Source organism: Anomaloglossus baeobatrachus, chromosome 6, assembly GCF_048569485.1.
Source record: "Anomaloglossus baeobatrachus isolate aAnoBae1 chromosome 6, aAnoBae1.hap1, whole genome shotgun sequence".
Classification (NCBI taxonomy): Eukaryota; Metazoa; Chordata; class Amphibia; order Anura; family Aromobatidae; genus Anomaloglossus; species Anomaloglossus baeobatrachus.
The window spans coordinates 261,142,774-261,168,267 of NC_134358.1; the positions used below are offsets into that span (position 1 = coordinate 261,142,774).

Genomic DNA, 25,494 nt, shown 5'->3' on the forward strand with positions numbered 1-25,494 from the left:
ACCTACCAGAATATTTACAGCTACATCCACAAAGCTTTCTGCACATCTGGCAAATGAGAGACATCATCCCCATACCCCAGCAGGCAAAGAGCATCTAGAACGCTCTATATCACCACCATATTTTCTACCGCATGTTTCATCTACAATAATGTAAGTCTCATATTTAAAGCCAGTATGTAAAGCAATAAAGCATTACAGCACGGACTTGAATTTTCACAAGTAAACTATTTCGCTCCCAATCAAAGGCTAAATAAAGAGGCTACAAAAAGGATACAGCAACAGGAAAGAGCACTGTACGCTTCAAACAAAAATGTGGCGATGTCCAGTCGTTTGGAATCCACAGTCTGCTGGTTATTGACCAAGGCTAGTTTGTGCAGATGTGGAAGAACAACTAGAAGACAAAAGGGCAATACATTGTTAGTGAACCAGTCAGTATGCATGTACAATAACACTTAGAGGGAACAGGTCACCAAAAATAGGGCCAAATTCTACAGAAGCGGCAGTATGGCAGTATGGAGCTTCGGCACCACTTGTATAGTCCCAAAATGCTGGTCAAGTAAGGACAATATAAAGTTGGCACCAACCACCCTGTAATTCGTTACAAATAACATTTTTAGGGCAAGTTCAGACAAATATATTAATTTACTAGACAATTATTTACAAGGCTGCAAGTGTTGTGCACTATATGGCAATTATTTGGACACCTACAGGATATTTTAATAACATCCCCTTTTAGATCATATACTATGATACGAAGGTGGTTTTCCCTCGGCAGCTCTAACCGCTTCCATGCTTCAGGCAAGGGCTTTCTATAACTTTCGGATTACGTCTGTAGGATTTTTGCCCATTCATCTCTAAGAGGTAAGACACTAATATCAGACTAGAGGGCCTTGCTTGCAGACTCTGTTGTAGTTCAATCCCAAAGTGTTTGATGGGGTTGAGGTCAGGGCTCTGTGCTGAAAGTCAAGTTCTTCTGCAACAAACTCAGGCTTTATGGACATTGCTTCACTGGAACTTAGGGGCCCAGACTAACACTCCATGGTATTATCCTTCCTGTTCCTAAATGTTTGCATTTTTCAATAATACCACCCAGAGTTGATTGTGAAATATAAAGGAGAGAAGACATTTCAAAAACTGGCTTCTTAAAACTGTGGCGTCTTACATCAGCCCAAAGCAAAAATTCAGTAACTTCTATATGTTAGTAAAGGCAGACTGCGTGGCTATGAGCTGGACTTTATAAGGCTGTAGCAATGGGACGCAATGAAAAGCTAGAATTCAATGATTAAAGCCTAACTGTGCTTTCAAGTAACTATTCAGAATGAGGTGTCCTGTGTATACATGAGGAATTACACCACTCCTGGCCATTATGTGACTTCCATTCTGCATTCTCACCAGTTTTCCCTCTCCATACTCTATCTGTAACTAGCAATCCACTGTTTGCTGGGGTAGGAAACAATTTTCAGTGACGTAGATCTAGTATACTGTTCTGTATTTCTTTATACTTCAATACTGATTGCTAATTTTACCACTCTACATTGCGATGCATAAAGTCAATATTCAGTAGAACACTTCACTTTTATTCATAAGGGCTAAAAAATGTAGATAAAAACTGACCGCTCCGGGCTATTCGTTGTCTATAATGATTATTGGCCTTGTTAGGGAGGTTAGTATTTATGAGCTTTCTTTAGGATAGTTAATCAAATCTGATCAGTGGGGGTGCTATACACCTGGTGAGCCATTCCTGGCGCTATCGGCTACCGGATGCGCAAAGTTGCGTAGCTGCATAGCACAGCTCCGTTCATGGTGTAGTGGCTGTGGCCACTGTGCATCCACCCCCTATTCAAATCAGTAGAGGGCGCAAGTGCAGTACCTGGCCGTGGCCACTACGCACTTGGAGACCTGTAGATCTGCTCTGAAACTGAGCCCATCCTTCAAGGGGCGGCACTGGAAACAGCTAGTTGGGTGGGGGGTGCAGAGCATGCATTATTGACCCATCTTAAGAATAGGCCATCAATATAAAAATTTTATTTTCTTCATCAATATAAAAATCCTGAAATAATTCCTTTCACTATGATCTCCAATTAAAAGTTATACTGTATGATCTGATATGCAAGTAAGCAGCACTACAGCGTTTTCTGCAGTACAGCTCCATGTTTCATATCCGGGATCAGGATACCAACTGTTTAAAAATGAAAAACAACAGCCCCTGACTAGAGATGAGCGAGTTCCTAACTATTTGTACTCGCTATACTCTTAACGAGTACTGTCTAATACTCGCATATTCATTCCGAATAGCATGTGCAATGCAAGTCAATGGGGTAAACCTCGCAAAGTAACCCGAATGCCGTACTATTCGTACGAGTAGCAAACAGTGTGGAATTCGGGTTACTCGTGGAAAAAACAGGGGTTAAAACTAAAAGTCTTGTACGCTGATAAAATCAAAGGTGTAACACAAGATAAATGATAAAGGTGAAGTGTATTATTGAGCTGTGAAGTACCAGATTGTATCTGTAAATAGGAAACTGCAATGGTGAAATCTGCAGAAATACCAGTATGTCAAGAAAATCGGCCAAAGGCTATTATGTCAGCAAAAAATGATGTGCTGTTTAATCAGATTTTTTTTAATATTAATTTTAAAATAAATTGTATGATGATTTGAATTTTCTTTCAATTTTCCATAACAAAAGCGGTTAATAAAAAAATAAAATAAAATAAAAATTAAAATTTTCACACTTGCCATTAGGCCTAATTGTAGACTTCTATTTTCAGTTAACAGCCACATGGATAGCAATAGACGTCTTGATTATTGGCACCAGTTTTGGCCCTCACTAGTGATCTATTCATGTTCGGATTATTAGTAACAACTCCTTGAGTACTGTTCCAGTATTCATCATAAATAACAAACCTACTGCAAGTCAATGGGGAACTAGAAGCACTTTTCTTGCCATGATGAATACTGGAATAGTACTCAGTATTCGGTAAGCATTAGCCAAACAAGAATAGTTACTAGTCGCTCATCTCTAGTCATCACATTATAAAAACAATACTGGGAAGCTACAATCAGTTCAGAAGTAGGCAGCTCAATGGGAGGTCTCTTATGGGGAGAGATTAGAAAAATGTAGCTTGTTTAATTTAGAAAAACAGCATATCAAAGGTGATATTTACATGCAAAAACATGTGGGCTATACAAAGGACTGGTACATGACTTGTTCCTTCCAAGGACCAGGGGACATGTGAAGGAAAGGTGATTTTGCCCTCTAAAAACAAAAAAACAAACAGGAAAGGATTCTTTACAGTTAGAGCAAACTGTGGAACAGCATTTAAAAAGGGCTGAATGTTTTTCTAACAACAAATGGCATTGTGGGTAATGCATGATATAGTGATACAGAATATCTAACTGGTGGAGAAAGCTGGACCTTGATGGACCTGTGTCTTCACGTCAATCTAAGGAATAATTACAACTCTATAAAGCAATGCAAGCCAGAAGAAATCACCCCACAGTTTATTCGCATGCCCACTATTACAGGAGCTACATTAGATGGCTTTACCTAGGAGTTCTCAGTGCTGTATTTTTGTTTCTCTCCTAGCTGATCTTTGGCATGGATTCTTTTTACTAAGTGTCCCTATGTGTGGTTGTCGTATAAACGTATGGACACTACAAGTAATCCACCAGCACAGAAATTCCCAGTTAGATGCTGACACACAGACTGTGTACTCAACTGTCTGCGATTGTGCCAAGTATGACTGATCATCAAAGGTCACTCACATTCATCTCTGAACCTTGGCTCGGCGTTGGGTCCAACTCTTCCAAATGTCCTGATGATTTCAATCTGCAAAGAGTGCTGATCTTGATATTGGGGATCTTCCAGGAATGAGGCCAGCTGCATTTTTACTCTTTCTAATAACTGTAATGTAAGAAGTATTATAAAGCTACATCCAAGAAACAAAATCTGTACATTCTACATTATAAAAAGCAAAGCGGCTAATGATTATCTGTGTCTCCTGTCACCATATCATGAGCGCAGACACAGGACAGTGAAATATGTCACCAAGTGTTAGGCTATGTGCACATCTTTAGTATTTGGTACAGAACTTCTGCATCTCTTTGCAGAAAAAAATGCAGCGTAAAATATTTTTTTTTCTCCACTCATTAGTATGGGTGAAATCTGCAGCAAAAACGCTGAAAGAATGGACATGCGCAGAGGTAAATCTGCACCAAATCTACAAGGATAAAATGCTCAGCGTGTGCACGAGACTTCAGGTATTCTCAATCACTTTAGTGGCATCAGGAAACTATTCAAGTTTTGTGATAAAACTGCACAGAAAAAACATGCAATATGTGCATAGGCGCTTATTTCCAGTTTTTATACCCCTCCCCCTCTATATTGTGTAGTGTTGTACACAGTGTATAATTGTTGAAAATTAGTGCCCATCACAAATATGTAAATGGATGCAGACATTGTGGTATTAACAGAGTGCAGAAGCAGCATTTGGCTTGTCCAGATTTTTTTCTGGTATCCTCTCTGTCAGTACAAATATGAATATGCACAAGACAGTCAGAATTGCTTCTTAAAAACCCTGTGAGAATAATTAGGGGCTGGATAAGGGATGTGGGCAACTTCTCTGGAGTCAGATGGAGGCCAAAATACAAAGGTATCTTCTAGAGATTTATCAATACAAATTTTATAATATAGAAGATTAGAAAATGGAGGAAGTCTTAGGCTATGTGCGCACGTTGCGTAATTACATGCAGTTACGCTGCGCTTTGTAGCGCAGCGTAACTGCATGCGTCCTGCGTCCCCTGCATAATCTATGGAGATTATGCAGGAGCCGTGCGCACATGGCGTATTAGAGCGCAGCGCTTCGGCTGCTCCCCGAAGCGCGCGTTCTAAGAAGTGACATGTCACTTCTTCCGTGCGCTTTGCCTGCAGCCCCTGCTCTGTCTATGGCAGGAGCTGCAGGCAGAGCGCATGGAATCGGCTTTTTTATTTTCACTACAGACATTTTCTGCAGCGATTTGAAGCGCATGTATGCTCTTCAGATCGCTGCAGAAATTTCTGCAGTGACTGTACGCAACGTGCGCACATAGCCTTACAATGCATGCAACAGAAAAGCTATTGTTTCAGCAAGGAGAAGGGCCTATGTTAAGCATGATAAAAGACCCAATAAGCAATAAACATCTTGTCAGTCATACATGGGTTAAAAGATAAATGGGAAAACTGCTAATAAGGGATGGTGGGTTAGGGAAGGGGTGTAATTTTTTGACCTAATGTGTCCACAACATATGCTAATAAGCTGAACCAGACTGGGCCTTTAGCCACAAGCACTTTTCAAACCTTTTTCTAAGCTCCAAACACTTAGCGATCTTTTGACTGCTTAAAGGGAACCTGTCAGGTGCGATATGCACCCACAACCACGAGCAGTTCTGGGTGTATATTGCTATTCCCTGCCTAACCGTCCCTGTATACACTAGCACAGATAAAGAGATCTTTATAAAAAGGATTTCTAAAGATCTTTTATCTTATGCTAATGAGCACAGAGACTAGTCCCAAGGGTGTTATATCCCCCAACTAGCCACCCTCTTAGCATATTAGCATAGCCACAGGGGTGTACTAACATGCTAAGAGGGCAGCTAGTCCGAGGATATAACAGCCTTGGGACTAGTCCCCGTGCTCAGCATAAGATAAAAGATCTTTAGAAATCCTTTTTGTAAAGATCTCTTTATCTATGCTAGTGTATACAAGGACAGTTAGGCAGGGATTAGATATATGCACCCAGAACTGCTCGTGGTTCTGGGTGCATATTGCACCTGACAGGTTCCCTTTAAGCTTTCTTTCAAGAAAAGATGACTGGGATTGGGGAGCATTTTCAGTTGAGAAGCCAGGACTTTTCTCTTCTTCAGGGACACTCATTGGAAAGTGCTGACAGATTCCTTTTAGACATTATGAATTATATCCTGTCTTCCTCTCACGTAAATCTCAGCTCTCCAATCTACTGTGCCTGCAGCAGCCCAACTCATATTTCTGTCCAGCTGCTACACAGATGGTGCCACACTGTGCCAGCCTTTGCACTTGTAGTGCATCCGCATCATAATACAACAGAATATTATCTGAATAAAAAAAAAAAAAAAATTCAGCTCACCCACTCTGATGGAGACTTGAATGGAGGACAGGTGCACGGGAGGTTAACCGGCCAGGCTGAATATTCAAAACAGGGAAGAAAAAGTTCCAGCATCCACGTCCAAATAATATAAAATAGTCTTTATTAGATATGCATTAAAAGGGTGATAAGATCACATCCTGAGCTATAAAAATCCCCATAAAAAATAAAAATGAGGGGTATGGTAGATGGTACGCGTTTCGAGCGTTCACCGCTCTTAGTCCCAATTGGGAGTAAGAGCGGTGAACGCTCGAATCGCGTACCATCTACCATACCCCTCATTTTTATGGGGATTTTTATTGCTCAGGATGTGATCTTATCACCCTTTTAATGCATATCTAATAAAAACTATTTTATATTACTTGGACGTGAATGATGGAACTTTTTCTTCCCAACAGGATATTATCACTCTCGTCCCTCAAAGCTTTCTAGTGCCGCACCGCTGTACATAGTTTCCTTCACGTTTAGCTACCACCATAACAGTGATCTCCACTTTGCTTAGCTTGAACACTAAAATCCTCCATAATCCAAACCTCCAACTCCAGTCTCCAAGTTTTTTCGTGCGCTACATCAGTTGTTTTGAAAGCACTGCCCCAAAAAATGATGTTAATTCCCAGTGTCTACAGTTTTAAGCGTGCCATAAATCACATTATTTTAGGCAGGCCTACAGTGGGTACGGAAAGAATTCAGACCCCTTTAACCCCTTAACGACCGCGGGCCGTAAAATTACGTCCTAAATGACATAATCTTACTGCCCGCGGTCCTCCGGCGGCAGCATGCCGCGATCGGCACACATCTCAGCTGATTTTCACAGCTGAGATGTGTGCCTGCTAGGCACGAGCAGAATCGTTATCTGCTCGTGCCGATTAACCCCTTATAATGGCGCTGTCAATACATGACAGCGCCATTATAAGCGCAATCGCGGTAAAGTTTTACTTACCGCCGAAACCGGAAGTCACGTGACGCGATCACGTGACTCCCGATAGTTGCCATGGTAGTACAGGGTCATGTGATGACTCCTGTACTACACATGAATTGGTTTCACTTTCGCTGTGCCCGGAGCACAGCAAAAGAGAAAGACAGCGTATCTGCTGTTTACAGCCTTCCAGCTGTGATCAGCAGATACTGCAGAGCGATCGGAATGCTGATCGCAATAGCCCCCTAGGGGGACTAGTAAAATAAAAAAAAAAAAGTAAAAAAATAAGTTTTAAAAAATTAAAAAAAAACAAAAAAACCTAAAAGTTCAAATCACCCCCCATTCGCCCCATTAAAAATTAAAGGGTTAAAAAAATAAAAAATATACACACATTTGGTATCGCCGCGTTCAGAAACGCCCGATCTATCAAAATATAAAATCAATTAATCTGATCAGTAAACGGCGTAGCGGCAAAAAAATTCCAAACGCCAAAACGACGTTTTTTTGTCGCCACAACTTTTGCGCAAAATGCAATAAGAGGCGATCAAAACGTAGCATCTGCGCAAAAATGGTACCGTTAAAAACGTCAGCTCGAGACGGAAAAAATAAGCCGTCATTGAGCCTAAGATCCCGAAAAATGAGAACGCTACGGGTCACGGAATATGGCGTAAAACGTGCGCCACTTTTTTCGGACAAACTTCCGATTTTTTTTTAACCCCTTATATAAAAGTAAACCTATACATGTTTGGTGTCTACGAACTCGCACTGACCTGAGGCATCACACCCACACATCAGTTTTACCATATAGTGAACACAGTGAATAAAATATCTCAAAAACCATAGTGCTATCGCACTTTTTTTGCAATTTTTCAGCATTTGGAATTTTTTTGCCATTTTCTAGTACATAATATGGTAAAACTGATGGTTTCATTTAAAAGTACAGCTCGTTCCGCAAAAAATGAGCCCTCACATGACCATATTGACTGAAAAATAAAAAAGTTACGTCTCTCAGAAAAAGAATGGCGAAAAAAAAAAACGGAAAGCGAAAAATCGGCCGGTCGTGAAAGGGTTAAATTTTTCACTCTTGGTTTCATTGCAGCAATTTGGTGAATAAAAAAAAAGGTCATTTTTTTCTCATTAATAATGTACACTCTGCACCCCATCTTGTCAGAAAAAAAACCCAGAAATGTATGCACATTTTTTCAATCAACAAAAACATATCACCTCACTAATCAAACTTTTCACAGTTCTCCCTTCCAACATTTTCCCTCCCCTTCTTTTATCTGTTTTCCCCCACACACTCTGTATGTAGTACTTTCATAACTCTATGGTGTTGTATGGTCTATCAACTATACATGAAATAATATAAAGTATGGCTCGACTAAACAATACAAGCAGTATTTACCTTTTGTGTCAGGCTAGTTTCACACTTGCGTTGTGCGGCATCCGTCGCATTGCGTTGTGTGTCTGATGTGTTTCATATAGTTGCACAACTGATGCAACAGATCCTGTAAAACAATGGAATCCGTTGTAGCTTTTTTTTTCAGCAATTTACCCAACTGAGCATGCGCAGTTGTGTAAAGACGGATCCGTCACAGGAATCCGTCAAATGACGGATTTCGCCACCATAGGCTTCCATTATAAAAATGACGGACGCCGACGGAATCCTGCATATTGCGGTTTTTTGATGCTCTGGGAAGCGCAGAAAAACGCTACAAGCTGCGTTCTTTCCGCCCGGCGGACGCAATGCAGTGTCGGCCGGCGGATGCAATGCAAGGCCATCCGTCGCAATGCATCATCAATACAAGTCAATGGGAAGCAGCGCACATCCGTTAACGGATTGTGCTCTTTCCCAAAGCCACGGATTGTGATGGCTGCCAAACAACGCAAGTGTGAAAGTACCCTCAGCCCTATTTCCCTTCAAGTCTCTGTGACTTAGATATCGATATAGCTCCCCCTGTCAGTGGCAAATTCATCCACTCTCCCCATACCCTATCAAACTTTTGCGGGCAACTTCTATATTTATAAATAAAGTACTCGAAAGAAGAAGTGGTATTAACGAGCCGGATCCAGTGAGACTTAGGCTATGTGCCCACTTTGCGTTCTGTCCCTGCAGAAATTTCTGCAGCGATTTGAACAGCACACGTGCGCTTCAAATCGCTGCAGAAACAGTCCGTAATGAAAAGCCGATTTCATGTGCTCTGAGTGTAGCCCCTCCCATAGACAGAGCGGGACCTGCATCCAAAGTGCATGAAAGAAGTGACATGTCACTTTTTAGAACGCAGCGCTTCGGCAGCAGCTGAATCGCTGCGTTCTAATACGCCACATGGGCATGGATTAGGCACAATCTTCATAGATTGTGCTGGGGACGCAGGACGCATGCAGTTACGCTACGGTGCAGATCGCAGCGTAACTGCATGAAAATACGCCACGTGGGCACATAGCCTTACTAGGGGGTCGTGTATTTATCCATCTTAAAACTATCCCTTTTCATGCTAGAAATAATGACTTCTTCAAAAAGATATTATTGTACCATGACCATTCCTCAGCATCGAGGATTGCAAATATGCATAATAAATGACCCAGAGGGACCTCAAGCTCCAAAATCTCTGATAAAAATATCACCACCTCCCTCCAGTATTGTTGGCGGTCTCTACTAGCCCAGACGATATGCCAGATGTCCGCTGCCTACTCACCACATCTCGGGCAACAAAGGGCCCGGGTGCTACCCATTTTACTCAGTCTGAAAGGAGTAATATAGCTTTGGTGAACAATATATAACTGAATCAGCTTATTATTTATCACTGCTGACACCTAGTCCTCTAATGTTAATCACAGGTAATAAACCCTTTAGTTAGGTAAACAATAGCTCGCACACAGATAAGAGAAGCACAGTTGTTTTTTCTTTTTTAACTCTTGCAGCATAGTGTCCTCTGCTTACATTGCAAAATCCTGTTGACAGTTTCCTTTTAAAAAGTATGTCACAATTGCTTCAGCTTCCAATCATACCCACCTCTCTCTGAGTAACAGTCTCCATAATGGTACCGAATGCTGGAATGGTAGCAATTCTTACAGAACTGTAATAGATAAAAAGATAAATGTGTTATTTGTATTGAATCCAACAGACAAATTAAAATGAATAAAAAGAGAACCTACTATAGAATGGACTTTAAATCTAGTTATTGAAGGGAGAGTAAAAATAGGAGAATTAATTAGAGTCATTTGTTGGAACTCACAATTCTGGGTCACTGGACAAGGTTACAAGGGCCGGAGCAACTCGCTTGTCAATTAAGGATTCTTGCATACCTCGGAGAATGAGCTGCAACCAGTCAACATGCAATAAAAAATTGCTTGGTAAAAAGAAAGTAGACTGTGGCTAGCTGTGACTGTGGATGGGCAGATAGTAAACTTGGTATCCATCATAATAGTCATAGAGGTAGTGGAAGGCACACAACTGAAATTGTGGAATCATTTTAATAAATGTGTTAGTCAAAATATTAAGCATCCTGCAAGTAAGACATGCACCATCAGTTTAAGTCTAAAACTCTCTATGAATACTTCAGCAAGATCCAATTTAATAACATGATCAGTTTAACGGAAAAATCTTTGGCGGTAAGTAGAGTTTCGAGAAACTTCTGTAAACTGAGGGGCATTTCCTATAATCAGGATGCTTAATGGTTGAAATCAGCAAAGAAACTTACATTTCTGGGTCGCTGGACAGAGTGATGAGAGCAGGGACCACTCTCTGAGCTACCAAAGTCTCATTCACCCCCTTCACCAAAAGCTGATTGGACGGAAGGAGAAACCATGGTGTGATGCACAGGAGAGCGAAAAGGTAGAATAAAGGAGCCAGAGAAAGGGGAGAAAGACAAAATTCAAAGATTAGAAGCTACTATTTACAAGCTAAAGCATAATCTAAGTTGCAAGATCAGGCATAGGTCTGAAAAACTATCGAAAACATTAACAAATCTAAAATGCAATTGACAAATTTATTGAAAAAATAGAAAATCACTAAGAAAAATGACGCAGAGTGAATAAATCAGACATGTGGTTTCAGGTATAAACTGTGTGTATGGAGTAACACTATTTCTGGCTGTTACAGGACTTCTATGCTCCATTTTACACTTTCGCTTCTGCAAACTCTCTCTAATTTCCAGTTATACACATAGAAAAATGGATTCCTGCTCTTTTCCTATAGCACACAGACAAACAGTGTTAGCAGGGAAGACATTCTAGAGAATTACTAAACCGTGTGGCTGTGAATCCAGCTCTGATGTTTTAAACACATATGCAGAAAGTTCCATCATGATCTGTCTGGTGTCCCACTGTGCTAAGTGCTTCTCATTCCTCCTCCCCTCTCCATATACTATAATAGGAGGTGCAGCCTGACCCCTAACTGTACTGGCACCAGGGTGGAATGTAAGTTCAAGAGACCGGGGAAGAGGTGGCTCATAAGTGGCAAAAGAAGATTTTGCTCATAAGATATACTAGAATGTTTCTTATATTCACTTATAATACCGATTTGTTGAAAGTACAGTCTTAATGTATGGATTACTAGACAATCCCAATATCCAAACTGGAAATGATAAGGCCTTTGATTAAAGAGTAATAATCTAGGGATATGTCCTGTACTAACACTATTAGGCCGGGGCCACATGGGGAACTACTGCGGTCCTCGCATGACACTGCTCACGCTGGCAGCCGAGTGTCACTGCGACTGAGATCTGATCATGCGATCGGACCACAGCTGCGGGGGGAAGGCTAGCGCTGCGGAGGAGAGAAGGATTTATCTCCCTCTCTCCTCCGTTGCCGGTCTATTGCCATTCTCGACCTGCACTCGCGGTACACCGGTGTAATGCGAGTACACTGCGATGTTTCTCTCGCCCCATAGACTTGAATGGGTGCGAGAGAAACAAGGATCGCATTGCACCCACAGCATGCTGCGATTGTTTTCTCGGTCCAATAGGGTTGAGAAGATAATTGCTTGTGGGTGCTGACACATAGGCTAATATTGGTCCAAGTGGAATGAAATATTTTATCGCTCCTATTTTCATGCCGTGTGTCTGAGGCTATGTGCGCACGTTGCGTACTAGCCCTGCAGAAATTTCTGCAGCAATCTGAACAGCACACGTGCGCTTCAAATCGCTGCAGAAAATGTCCTTAGAGAAAAAAAAAAGCCGATTCCATGCGCTCTGCCTGCAGCTCCTGCCATAGACAGAGCAGGAGCTGCCGGCAAAGCGCACGGAAGAAGTGACATGTCACTTCTTAGAACGCAGCGCTTCGGGCAGCAGCCGAAGCGCTGCGCTCTAAGACGCCACGTGCGCACGGCCCCTGCACAATCTCCATAGACTGTGCAGGGGACGCAGGACGCATGCAGTTACGCTGCGCTACAAAGCTCAGCGTAACTGCATGTATTTACGCAACGTGCGCACATAGCCTTAGGCCTTAGCCAGTCACACAACTATCACCATTCCAGCACCAGTCATAGGAGCATTACCAGAATGCAACCTCCAAATGATAAACATTGACCAGAACTTCAAAGCTTAAAGGTTTGGTAACAGCTTAACGATAACCTATGATCTTACAAGTTTGCATCGATTTCCAGAAAGGAAATTTCCGTTTTTGCCAGTTAACATCTTATTTACACAAAAATGGAAAATTTTAATTAGTGACTTCTAGTGTTTTTCTGTCACTTTGTTACAGTGGGTTAGTTTTCTCTGCAAGATTTCTACTATACTTTATATGTTTAAAAAGGTTCTTTCCAGGGGGTACATAGAAATCATGGGACGCTGTAGCAGAGGTCCTAATTGGGAATCCCTACTTACACGCACAAAAAACAAATAAAAATATTCGGCGTGGTCACAGAAGAGCACATCTCACAAGTTTGCAGCCAAGTAATTGTCCTTGTATTGAAGCCCATTAATGTATGGGAACACAGATACTTTATAGGGGCCATAAAGGTGTAATACCAACAAAAGCATCCCCCCTTCCAAAACACAACAAATTCCTATACTGCATCCTCCAGACAGACAGCTAGATTACCCTACATTATTCCCACCCACCAGAACCAGAGTATAGTACCCCCACAGTGAGCCTAACAAAGTATGATGGCCCTGACAGCCCTCCATACAATATTATGGCCCTTACACCCCTCTACACAGTAGGATGATCCCTACACATTATATATTGGCCTGTACACAGTATAATGGACCCCATTAGCCCTCCAAACAGTCAAATGGCCCATATTTAAACACTACAAACAGTCTAATGACCTCTCACATAGCACCCCAGCCAGCCTAATGGCCCCCACACAGGGCAGAAAAGTGTTTTGGGGCTTCCACATAGCCCTACAAACTGTTTTAGGGCCTGCACACAGGTGTGCTATATAAATGCCGCCATTGATTTAAAAATAAATAAATAACTAAATAAATGCTCCCTATCCCCATTCCCCCACTGCTCCGGTCTTTGCATTGTGTGGTCTGCACTGCTCGGCATAGTGACAGCTCCCTCTTCCATCATTGCTTTCAATGTATTGCCATCCAGGATGTTGATACAGTAGAACGTGCAGTGTCAGGCAGGTGCCTGGTGCCAGAACTGGCCCGACTCTCGGGCCTCATAGCAGCCCCATGGTCTGCCACTATTAGTGGTATGTCAGTAGCTCTTTAAAAAGGTCATTGTACTGACAGACAAAATGTTGAAATACCTTGTGGCAAAAATATTTTTTTAGGAAATGCAGACAAACTGAATAGTCCAGCTTTAAAAAAAAAAGTACCTACTACAAGTCTAGGGCTTCCCCCTTTTTTTTGTTAATGAAATGAGAGGATTGCCCCAGGATGGGGATTTTTATTAATATAGTGTAAAGGTGCACATAAATGACAATAATTCCCCCTGAAATGGCCTGACCTAGCAAAAGTTAGACCTGAACTTCTGGGTTGTAGGATGTTGGCATGCAGAAGTGTATCCCACATCCGGGGCCCATCTTGCAGTGAAGAAGTCACATCTCGCTCTTTTCCCTAACATACTGCTGGTGCGTCCATTCCTAAGCTGTTACTAAACAATGGCCAACAGGTCGGTGACAGGTTCTCCTGTACATATGATCAATATTAAGTTTAGGCTGGATTCATACATACCTTTTTTACCCCCTTAATAATCTTATTTTTGTTCTTTTGCCTGGGCTTTAAGGATTTTTTTTTATTACAGTTGATCATGTGGCTAGAGGTTACTTTCAAGTCTATTGTACAATATTTGATGGATCATTTATTTTTGGGTCAGTGGTGTACAGAGCAAGTTCTGTGTATGGCTTTTCCTCTAGATGTTCTATAGGCCTTAAAAAGAACCTGTGAGCAGAATTTAGCACTATAAAATAAATACATGGCCATAAAGGCGCTGTGATGCCGATTAAATGGATACCTGAGTGAGGGAATATGATCTTTGGTTGCATTGGGGTGGGACTTTGGGGGGTAAGGTCTTCTACTCTACCCCTATGCCTGCCTCCTGTTTCTTGTTCAAGTTTGTGATTATTCAGTGACCTGTCTACTTCTTTAGATTCGATGCTACGATAATTGCGGTGAGCAGTGCGTGGGCAGTGTGAGTCTGCGGCAGGTTTGCAATAAAATTGCGCTGATGCGGTGCATGCATAGACCGAGATTTCAGCTCAATTACTTCTTTGTTAAGTCAAAATCTTGATCTGTGCATGCACCGCATCCTACACAATTTTATTGAGGACAGTTCAGGACAGGAAATTTTGATTTAATGAAGAGGTTACTGAGCTGAAATCCAGAGCAACTTTATTGAAGACCTCAGCCTCGGCATGAGCACGGAATTTCAAAATAAAGGCAGGTCACTAAATCAGTGGACCAGTAAAAGACACAAAAGAAGCAGGTGGAGGTGGACATAGAAGCAGCAAAAGACCCTGACCTCTAAGTCCTGCCCTGATACAGAAGTGATGCACGCATGACATAGTCATGAAACTTTAGAGGAAAATTATTCAGCTATTTTAAGGCTGGAAGGGGTCAAAAAAACATGGGTCTTCCCAGCCTTATAACACCAGCCCCTAGCTGTCAGCTTTACCTTGGCTGGTTATCAAAAATAGGGAGACGTTCATGTCATTTTTTTAAATTAATTATTTATTTAAATAATTAAAAGAACGGCATAGAGTCAGCTGAGAACTTCAACCCATAGTTGACTGCTTTACCCGCATTGGTTATCAAAAATAGGCGAGAGCCCACGTAATTTTTTTTTAATTTATTTCCTACCCATATTTGTTTGCAGGGTAACTGCCCCCGTTTTGCTTCCTTCTGTAGCTACTACGAACATTTTACAGTCATATTATAGCATAGAAGTTTGGGTCTCCATTGACTTATATGAGGTTTAGGGTCAAGTTCGGGGGAAAGTATAGATCCTGAACCGAACATTTAACTTCTCATCTGCAGGGTGAAATCCTGCAGACAGGTTCTCTTCAACACCACCCCATACACACACACATAGAAAACGTCAACAACCCCCCCCCCCCCCCCAAGAAAAGAACTAAGGAGCCATTACATGTTTCAAATGCAGAAAAATGTGCACTTGACATTTCACAGTAAAAAGTTAAGAAAGTACCTACAGATTTCCCACACACAGTATTTCACATATTCTCACTTACATAGGAGTGTCTGGGATAACAGAAATATTAAGAACACCACTGATAAACAATGACAAGTCTAAGTTATAGGTCTTTGCTTACGCACATTTTTGTACTCCTGTTTATACAGTATATAGTACATGGTAATCACCCAATCCTTTCCCATGCAAGTTAAGTTTTGTATTATTGTGAGTTTAGAACACTGATACCAACAAAAGAAATAGCGTGAACATGTATGCTTTATAATGGTAAATTCGTCTGCACTGCAAAATGCACTAGCTGATCTGGATGTTTTACTTTTGGAGGGTTTAGGTAAAGGATTTTTTTCTAAAAAAGTGAAAGATTATCTATTGGTAGATGCCCCAGTTTGCCCTGTTTTCCACAGTCTGCCAAAAATCCACAAGGAAACCTTTCCTCTGCCGTTTCGGTCAATTGTGGTCAGTATTAACTCTTTAAGTGAAAGGGTTTCCTTGTGGATTGATCAACTTTGGCAGCCCCTAGAGCAATTTACACCTGGCCACATCCGTGACAGCACGTACTTATTAGGAGTGTTGCAACACAAAAAATGGCATAATGATAATAAATGGATATTGGCTGATATTAATACTCTTTATTCATGTATACCCCCATCATTTAGCCATCTGAGGCGTAAAATATCACTTAGACAAAAGTGGACTTTATTCTGAAGATCTGAATAAATATATAAATAATCTTATAGGATTTTTGCGAAAGAACAACTATTTTTCTTTCAATAAACAATTTTTCTTGCAAATACAAGGCTGCCCAATGGGCTCGAGCTTTTCCCAAACCCTTGCCAATTTGTATGTGGCATGGTGGGAAAATACATACATTTTTTCTGAAAGTAATTCCTTTTGTGATAACATCAGGTGGTACGCCAGATATATAGACGATATAGTCATTATCTGGCGTACCACTGATAAGGATGAAAATCTGAATGATTTCAAGGAGTATTTAAACGCTAACGGATTCAATTTAAAATTTGTTTTGTCATCTTATTCTGTAGAGGCGCCTTTTTTGGATATTTGTTTACAAGGAAATGCTAGTACTGGTACAATACAAAGCAAACTTTTTCGCAAGCCAACAGCTGGCAATGCCACTTTGTTTGCCACTAGTTGCCATCCGCATCATGTCACCAAAAATCTACCAGTCGGTGAATTTCTTCGGGCATGGTGACTTTGCTCTTCTGAGACTAGTTTTCAAGCTGAATACAACAATGAAAAATAGATTTTCCAAAAGGGGTTATTCACAAGCTACTATACAAAGGGTGATTTAGCATTGCATCCAACAGGTCTCGAGATTCGTTATTGCATCCAAAAAAATATCCAGATATCAAATCAAAAACCAATGCAGGTAAAAAATTTGATAAAAATAAAATTACTTTTTCAACTACCTTTTCCACAGATTTTTACTAAATTACTACCCTTATCAAAAATTATTCAAAAATATTATACCAGGATGATAAACTAAAAGCCATATTAAAAAAATGGAATTAATTTTGTATAACAAAAGGCCCCTAATATTGTCAATAATATTTCTCCCAGCATGTACATTAAAGCTATGTGCCCACGGGAGCTTGCTCCTACGGATTTTGCCGTGGAAAACCTGAGGATTTATCTGGATTTTCCAGATAAATCTGCAGGTTTTAGCATGTACAGACACTCCCCATGTTATCCTATGGGACATGGGGAGTGTCTGTGTCCACGCTGCGGAATGTGCGACTGCGGAATATGCTGTGGATGTCTCACAGTCGCACGTAACTGCATGTCAATTATTCCTGCGGATTTACCTGCACAAATCCCGGTGCTCCACTATGGAGATACAGGCCGGGACTTCCGCAGGTAAATCCCATGAATGTCCGCAGGTTTACCGCAACAATTCCGCTGTACTACCGCAGCTATGTATAGTTGCTGATTCCGGGGAGCTGCTGCGGTAAACCTGCGACCGTACCTGCGGATATATCCACAGGAGCAAGCTTCCGTGGGCACATAGCCTAATAATCTAGGCAACCAGAATAAGAACTGGCTTAGTATTAACGGGTGTTTTGCTTGTGGTTCGCAGAGATGTAATCTCTGTAAAATCCTTAATAAGACGTCTTCATTTACTGATAATCACACTAAACAATATAATATTAAATCTTTTATTAATTGTTCTAGCACACAAGTAATTTAGAAGGCGTATTGTAAAAAATGCAAAAAATTTTATATTGGATATACTACTAGAACTTTAAAAAACCGCATGTCTGAACACATTGGTGCGGTAATTAACAAAAACACTAAAACTAGCAAAGGTTTGTCAGGTTTATCTAGACACTTTATTGAGGAACATCAAGGAAATTTATCAGCTCTATCCATTACAGGCATTGAGAGGGTTTTTAAACCCATACATGGAGGGGACTGGAGAAAAAAAAAACTCCTATTGAGGGAGGCTCAGTGGATACTACTCCTGAAATCCCGGGCCCCAGATGGACTTAATTACCGGAATGATCTGCAATTCATTTTTTAGTTAAATTTGGAGATTTGTCATTGCTTTTGGGAATTGCTTCCCAACTAGAATTAATTTTGGAAATAGAATTACCGTATTTTTCGCTTTATAAGACGCACTTTTGTTCCCCCAAATTTTGGGGGAAAGTAGGGGGTGCGTCTTATAATCCGAATATACGGGGGGGGGGGTGTATATATATACACAGAGCCGTCCAGTGGAGGTGCGGGCAGCTCTGGAGCGGTTCTGGGGGCTGCTGGGGGCAGGGAAAGCTGGGAGCGGCAGCGTTTGATCTCCTGCTCCCGCTCATATAATATGCACAGCCGCTGTCCATCAGAAGCGTGGTGCTGAAACTGCATCACGCTGATTGGCTGGGGGAGCTGCACAGATATACATGTAATAATATGAGTATTCAGATATTCCGCTTTACAATTAAATATTTTTGAAATACACCTTTTTTTAAGCATAATGTTGTATTTTTTCTGGAAACCAAATGATATATATTTTGATGTATAATGCTGAACTTCGGAAAATTAAATAACAGTTTGTTGGTTTTTTTCCCCCAGTTTTTTCTGAAATACACATTTTTTTCACCCCATATTTTGAAGCATAATGTATTTTTTCTGGAAACCAAATGATATATATTTTTCGATGTATAATGCTGAACCTTTTTGATGTATAATGCTGAACTTAGGAAAATTTAAATGACAGTTTGTTTTTTGTTTTTTTTTATATATACGCATCTTCAGAATAGGTTCAACACCACGCATAATCCTTCTAATCCTTAATCTTAGATGAATCTAATCAATGAAATAACTGACAACTCAATTTTTAGTGAGGAAGTATATAGATTTTGGAGTATTTTTGCTCATGAATATTAATATGTATATTATAACAGAAAGTAGCCTTATGGTTTTTTATATTCACAAACAACATCTATGTGATATTTAATGCAATGTTTTTTATTGATGCAATATTTGGTGCTGGAAATTATATCTGTATTTGCATTTTTCTATTGCATTTTGTGGTTTTTTTTTTAGATTTATATTCCTCCGATATTTGATCCTCTTCCTCCTTTTTGTGATCCTGACCATGGACAAGAAATAGTTAATGCAAATAAGAAAGCCGCGGAGACACCATCACGTGTTTCTCAACGCTGCCAGGAAACTAGCCAGGTCTTTCACCGGGAAGGAACAACCACGGGAAGGGCAGTCTCCAGTCAAGGAGACCACCTATACCAAACATGGTATCCATCCACAGACAGCCAGACCAGCCAGACCCCCGGAAGAAGGAGTTACACCGAAACCTATGGGTCGGGGAATTGGGCTCTCATCCACCATTTAGGTATGTTGGTTGCAAGGTATTATAGTGCGTTGTTACAAGAACCTTTTTGACACTATGTAATTGATGTATCAGTAACGGGCACCTAATAAGCAGCAGCACGCTTTAGTTTGTATGCAATATTGGCTTTTCAGCCCTTTATGTGCTGTGTGTTAAACTCTAACATGTGCTACCATATACCTACTGTGGGGTGAGGGCGCCATCTATTGGTACTCACCAGTATTTGTCTCTGCTAATTTTAATCCAACATTGTTTGTCTGCTTTTTAGCTATTTTCTATCAATAAAATATACATTTTCTATCATTAAGTCGTTGTACAGAATTTTTTCTTCCTTTTTGCCTATAATAATCTGTATATGGCTTTGTCCATATTGTGAATATGGCACGGGATTGTCCGTGCCTTTTGGTATTGTTTATTTACATGTTTGGTATAGGTGGTCTCCTTGACTGGAGACTGCCCTTCCCGTGGTTGTTCCTTCCCGGTGAAAGACCTGGCTAGTTTCCTGGCAGCGTTGAGAAACACGTGAAGGTGTCTCCGCGGCTTTCTTATTTGCATACTTCCCAGGGGGCGTTGCTCTAGAATCACTGCGTTGAGAAACACGTGATGGTGTCTCCGCAGTGGATATGTTGATCTCCCTAAGGTCAACAATGCTTGCTTAAGTAGTCTTTTACTAGGCATTGCCCCCACTAGCCAGATTCCTACTCCACACTGATGAGGGGCAAATACCCCGAAACGGCTGTCTGTGGATGGATACCATGTTTGGTATAGGTGGTCTCCTTGACTGGAGACTGCCCTTCCCGTGGTTGTTCCTTCCCGGTGAAAGACCTGGCTAGTTTCCTGGCAGCGTTGAGAAACACGTGATGGTGTCTCCGCGGCTTTCTTATTTGAATACTTCCCAGGGGGCGTTGCTCTAGAATCACTGCGTTGAGAAACACGTGATGGTGTCTCCGCAGTGGATATGTTGATCTCCCTAAGGTCAACAATGCTTGCTTAAGAAATAGTTAATGGGCACAGCTGTTGTAATTTACCCAATCCACGTGTATTGCATTCCCTTTCTTCAAAGTTTGTATAAATGTCTGCTTTATTCTAAACATATTACCTATGAGTAAGGGTCACTATGACCTGAAACACGTAAGGATTTTCTATCTATACATAGCGCTGGGGTCCTGGGTTCAAATCCCACCAAGGACAACATCTGCAAGGAGTTCGTAAGTTCTCCCCGTGTTTGCGTGGGTTTCCTCCGGGGTCTCCGGTTTCCTCCCACACTCCAAAGACATACAGATAGGGACTCTAGATTGTGAGCACCAATGGGGACAGTGTTGCCAATGTATGTAAAGCGCTGTGGAATTAATAGAGCTATATAAATGAATAAAATTATAAAATTATTATTAATTATTATTATATTTTAACATGTTTCCAATACAAGGATGTTTTATTTAAATTGAAGATCGGACTACAGGTGCTGGATTTTTTTCTTTGTATTTGGATTTAGCTGTGAAAAGTATGGGAGGAACATTCACAGAGTAGAATGAAGGCACCCTCACAATTTTACTAACCTATTTCCCACCAAACCAGAGATCTGTGAAGTTCCCTCTATGGATCGCTCTGCTGCCTACAAACACACATAGCTTCCAAACTGTGGTTATCAGGAGACAAGGTCTGCGTTAGGGGGCTAAGGGGAGTGTGATCCTGATCCCAAAAATGGTTATCATTAAGACTTTACTCAGCTGAAACGTCAGTAAGCTGGTCACTTATCTAATATATCAAGAGCTGCCCCGATAGTGCCAGTCCTGCATTTTCAGTACAGTTTCCAAGGTTAGTGTATAAGGACCACAAGGTCACGTTTGACTTTAACAAGTGGTAGTGTATAAACAGTGTGCAGCAGAGGTGTGTGTGCGTGTATGTGTTGCTCTAGCAAAACAGTGTGTTGGTGTTAGAAGACCTGTGCTGGAATAGCAGAACAGTATGCAGCAGAGCTGAGTGTGCATGCAGCAGAGTTGTGTATGTGTTGCACAGTGTGTACATAATGCAAATGTGTGCATAATACAGATGCTGCAGAGAATCAAAACCAATAGATCTATTACTGATCTCTTCTACACTAATGCAGCAAAACAGTGATATTGACTCCTCCATTTCTATGCACCAGCACAGAAGTTTTAATTAGTAGCAAATATATTTTTCCCTATTTTCTGCTGTCTAAACCTGTGATGCGTCTTATCGAAAGGCGAGTCTCAGACTGGAAAATAAGCAATTTTACATGTCACATTCTGCAAAAACTACTCACCTAACCATAAAAGCTATGCTGCATTCACATATCTGTGCGTCATGGTCCATGTATGGAATGTAATGCACAGACTGTCCTTGGGTCTCTTGACTCGAATGTGACAGCCTCACAGGCATGTATGGTTTGTATTCAGCAGTGACACATGGACGTATGAATATCTCATACATGAGTGACGTCATAAATGGTAATAAGTCTACTAGAATAATATGCCCTCTTGGCATGTGTGCTCTTGATTGCGGGATACCTTTATCCATTTATCAGACTATCCAGTCTATATACGGTCTCATTGTAAATTGACTACTTTGCCCATGCAGTGCTCATACTGCCCTCTGGTTCCCCATAACAATGTAACATAGCATGGAGAACCTGACTGTACTACATGATACCCTCTCCACTGGAGAAGCTGGGACATATAAGATCACCTATTTTGAGGCTACTTATAGGTTGTATACTCCATTTTTCTTCAGGTTTGTCTTTCTTTAATGGCCCATAACACAGGGTGTTTCGGTCAGAAAATGACCTTTCTCCAACAGTGTCTGGAGAAAGGTCAGTTTCTCACCGAAACATCCTGTATTATGGGCCATTAAAGAAAGACAAATCTGAAGAAAAATGGAGTGCTGCCTTCTGATTTTTTGAATATATTGAATGGACGGTAGGATACTGTTTGTGAAGGATTTTACACCCAACTATAATCTTCCTGTGCTGCTCTGAAAAATGTATACTAAATTTATACATGCATTATATATATATATATATATATATATATATATATATATATATATATATATATATATATATATATATATATATACATACATACATATCTATATCTATCTATATACACATACATATTTATATATATATATATATATATATATATATATACACATACATATTTATATATATATATATATATATATACACATATACATATATATATACATATATATATATATATATATATATATACACATATACATATATATATACATATATATATATATATATATATATATATATATATATATATATACACACACACACACACACACACATATATACATATATACACACACATATATACATATTATATATATATATATATATACACACACATGCATACATACGTACACACATATATATATATATATATATAAAATTTTTTTTGTTTATCGTTCTAGATGCAAGTTGGTTCAAAATCTACAAGAAACTTTCTCTCTCACGCGTCTCTAGTCTGGTTTTAAGTTAGCTTTTCCATATGAGTAATGTTGGGAAAATACAAAATGTGATAAAACTGTCATAAAAGTGTATACCTATTGAAAGTATCTTAATCGCTAACTATATTAAAGATGTGCAAAAAGAACTATACCATCTGTATATAATCCGTTACTAATAAAACATTCTCATACCAGGCACAAAGCCATCTTGATTTACGGGTATTTGGAAAGTCCCGATGGCTCCCCTAGAAGAAATCTTCAATCTCACTCAGGTACAAAGTACAAGGTTACTCAACCACATAATGTCAATACTTGTGTGTTACCTGTCAAAGACACCAACTACCTGTATAGTCCCAGAAAGGTAAATCTACTAGGTTTCCATCATGTAAAGGTAAAGTGGGCGGCTATCTAATTACAGCTCTCCGAGACGAGACCTGTGGTGGTCATCCGTTGGAGATGCATAGTTAAACTCATCATAGCCTCAAAATATTTTGACCACATTGCTTGCCAGAGGGTTTAAATGTACAAACAAATTGGATACTGTTAATTTGGGTTACGGCACCATAAGGCTATAGCTACTAAAATTAATTTCCGATGTCTAGTCAACTCTGTCTTCTTTCATTTAATGTGCAATACCGATACAATAATGGGAGTTCTTTATTTGTCAGATATATACCAAAGTCTATTCCCTTGGTGACCTAATATGGTCCTCGTGTGTGAATAGCTATACAGAAAATGATCAGCAAATATATAAATATACTGAAGGCAAATGCGAGCAAAGAAAACAGACTGAACGTAAAGAGAAAGTGAAGGTGGTTAGTCTGGTTAATAAACACAAGGGGATAAAATCATCAAGGACATCAGTGTTTGGGACATTACATGGTTAATGATTCCAGGCCACAAAAACAGGGAAATCATTCTTATTAAGGATGCAAACACAGAACATAAAGTCCCATAAATCAGAATGAATGAACACTTTATATAGTTTACACTTCTTTTCTGCGCCATCTCACAGTACCAGAGACATAGTAAAGCAATCATCATAAAAACAAGGAATTTACTCCGAGACTAACCTCAAACATTCTTGCTGCAGTACAGCGTACTAGTGCCGACGTGTGAACAACCCCATACCAAAGCACAGTTAACAGCAGCTCGTGGTATGCTGGGTTAGTCCTGCAGGGAGAATAAACTATTAATGACCTAATAAACACAAGGAGGGAAGTGTAGAAATGTATATCATGTGTTTATTACATATTTACGGTAACGTTACAGCATATAAAGAATGACAGACAATATATTTGCTTCATCTTATTAGACCGAGTTGTCTCCTTTATGCCACTTCATAACTGCTGTATGCACATAATATTTTGGACAAAAAAGTGGTACACAACTTTTAAAGGGGTTGTCCACTTCCAGGACATCCTCTTCTGATTGCACTTGTTTTCCTCAGATAAAATAATAGACCCTGTACTCACGTCCCACTCTGGTGCCATTTAGATGCTGTCGATAATCGCGATTCGGGGCTCAGGAGACATTGCAAAGTCCCGTATCCAATCACTGCCGGCTTCTCTCTTCACGACTTCAGACCATTGAGTTTATCAACAGGAAGTAATGCTGCCACTCCCTTTTTGTTGATTGCTCATTTGGTCCCAAGGCATAAAGAGAGAAGCCGGCGGTGATTGGACGCGGGGCTCTGGTGACGTCACGTAAGCATCAAACTGCGATTACCAACAGCGCCAGAACGGGAGGAGAGTACAGGGTGTATATATATATAATATATATGTAATATATATATTAGAAGGTGGCCCGATTCTACGCATCGGGTATTCTAGAATTTACGTATTGTGTAGTTAATGTATGATTTTTGTTTATATATATATATATATTATATTTATAGATGTTGTTGTGTGTACTTACCAAGTGTTTGTGTAGGGGCTGTACATGTTCTGGGTGTTGTCTGGGTGTGGCGGGGGGTGGGAGCAGTGTTGTTTGTGTGTTGCGTTGTTTGTAGAGCGCTGTGTGTCTGTATCATTGTGTATGTGTGTTGCGCGGTTTGTGTGGGTGTGTGTTTTGAGGGGAGGTATGTTTTGTGCAATGTGTGTGTTGTGCGGTATGTGCGTATATTTGTGTGTGCCGCGGTGTTGTGTGTGTTGGGTGTTGTGTGTGTGCGGCGTTGTGTGTGTGGGTGTCTGTGTAGGGCAGTGTTTGTGGTTCCCAGTGTGTGTGTGGTGTGTTGTGCAGTGCGTGTGTGGCAGTGTGTGTGTGTGTGTTTTGGGGGGAGATGTGCACCCCCCATCGTGCTCCATCCCCCATGCTGCGCACCCCCCATCATGCTCCATCCCCCATGCTGCGCACCCCCCATCGTGCTCCATCCCCACTCCCCATTGTGCTCCATCCCCCATGCTGCGCACCCCCCATCATGCTCCATCCCCCATGCTGCGCACCCCCCCATCGT

At 40.6% G+C, this 25,494-nt stretch overlaps 1 protein-coding gene across 4 annotated transcripts in view; it reads right to left on the reverse strand.

Annotated features, from left to right (window-relative positions):
• Positions 1-25,494, reverse strand: part of RELCH (RAB11 binding and LisH domain, coiled-coil and HEAT repeat containing) — a 205,089-nt gene that overhangs the window by 52,318 nt on the left and 127,277 nt on the right. For 3 of the 4 annotated variants that reach the window (XM_075314843.1, XM_075314840.1, XM_075314842.1), the window contains 5 exons: positions 24,113-24,212; positions 10,777-10,859; positions 10,089-10,152; positions 3,767-3,905; positions 275-391 (listed from right to left, as the gene is read on the reverse strand). In XM_075314843.1, coding sequence (XP_075170958.1) covers positions 275-391; positions 3,767-3,905; positions 10,089-10,152; positions 10,777-10,859; positions 24,113-24,212 — 503 coding nt within the window. Of the gene's footprint in view, positions 1-274; positions 392-3,766; positions 3,906-10,088; positions 10,153-10,311; positions 10,395-10,776; positions 10,860-24,112; positions 24,213-25,494 lie in introns of all 4 variants that reach the window. The other variant, XM_075314841.1, reaches the window with a different exon arrangement.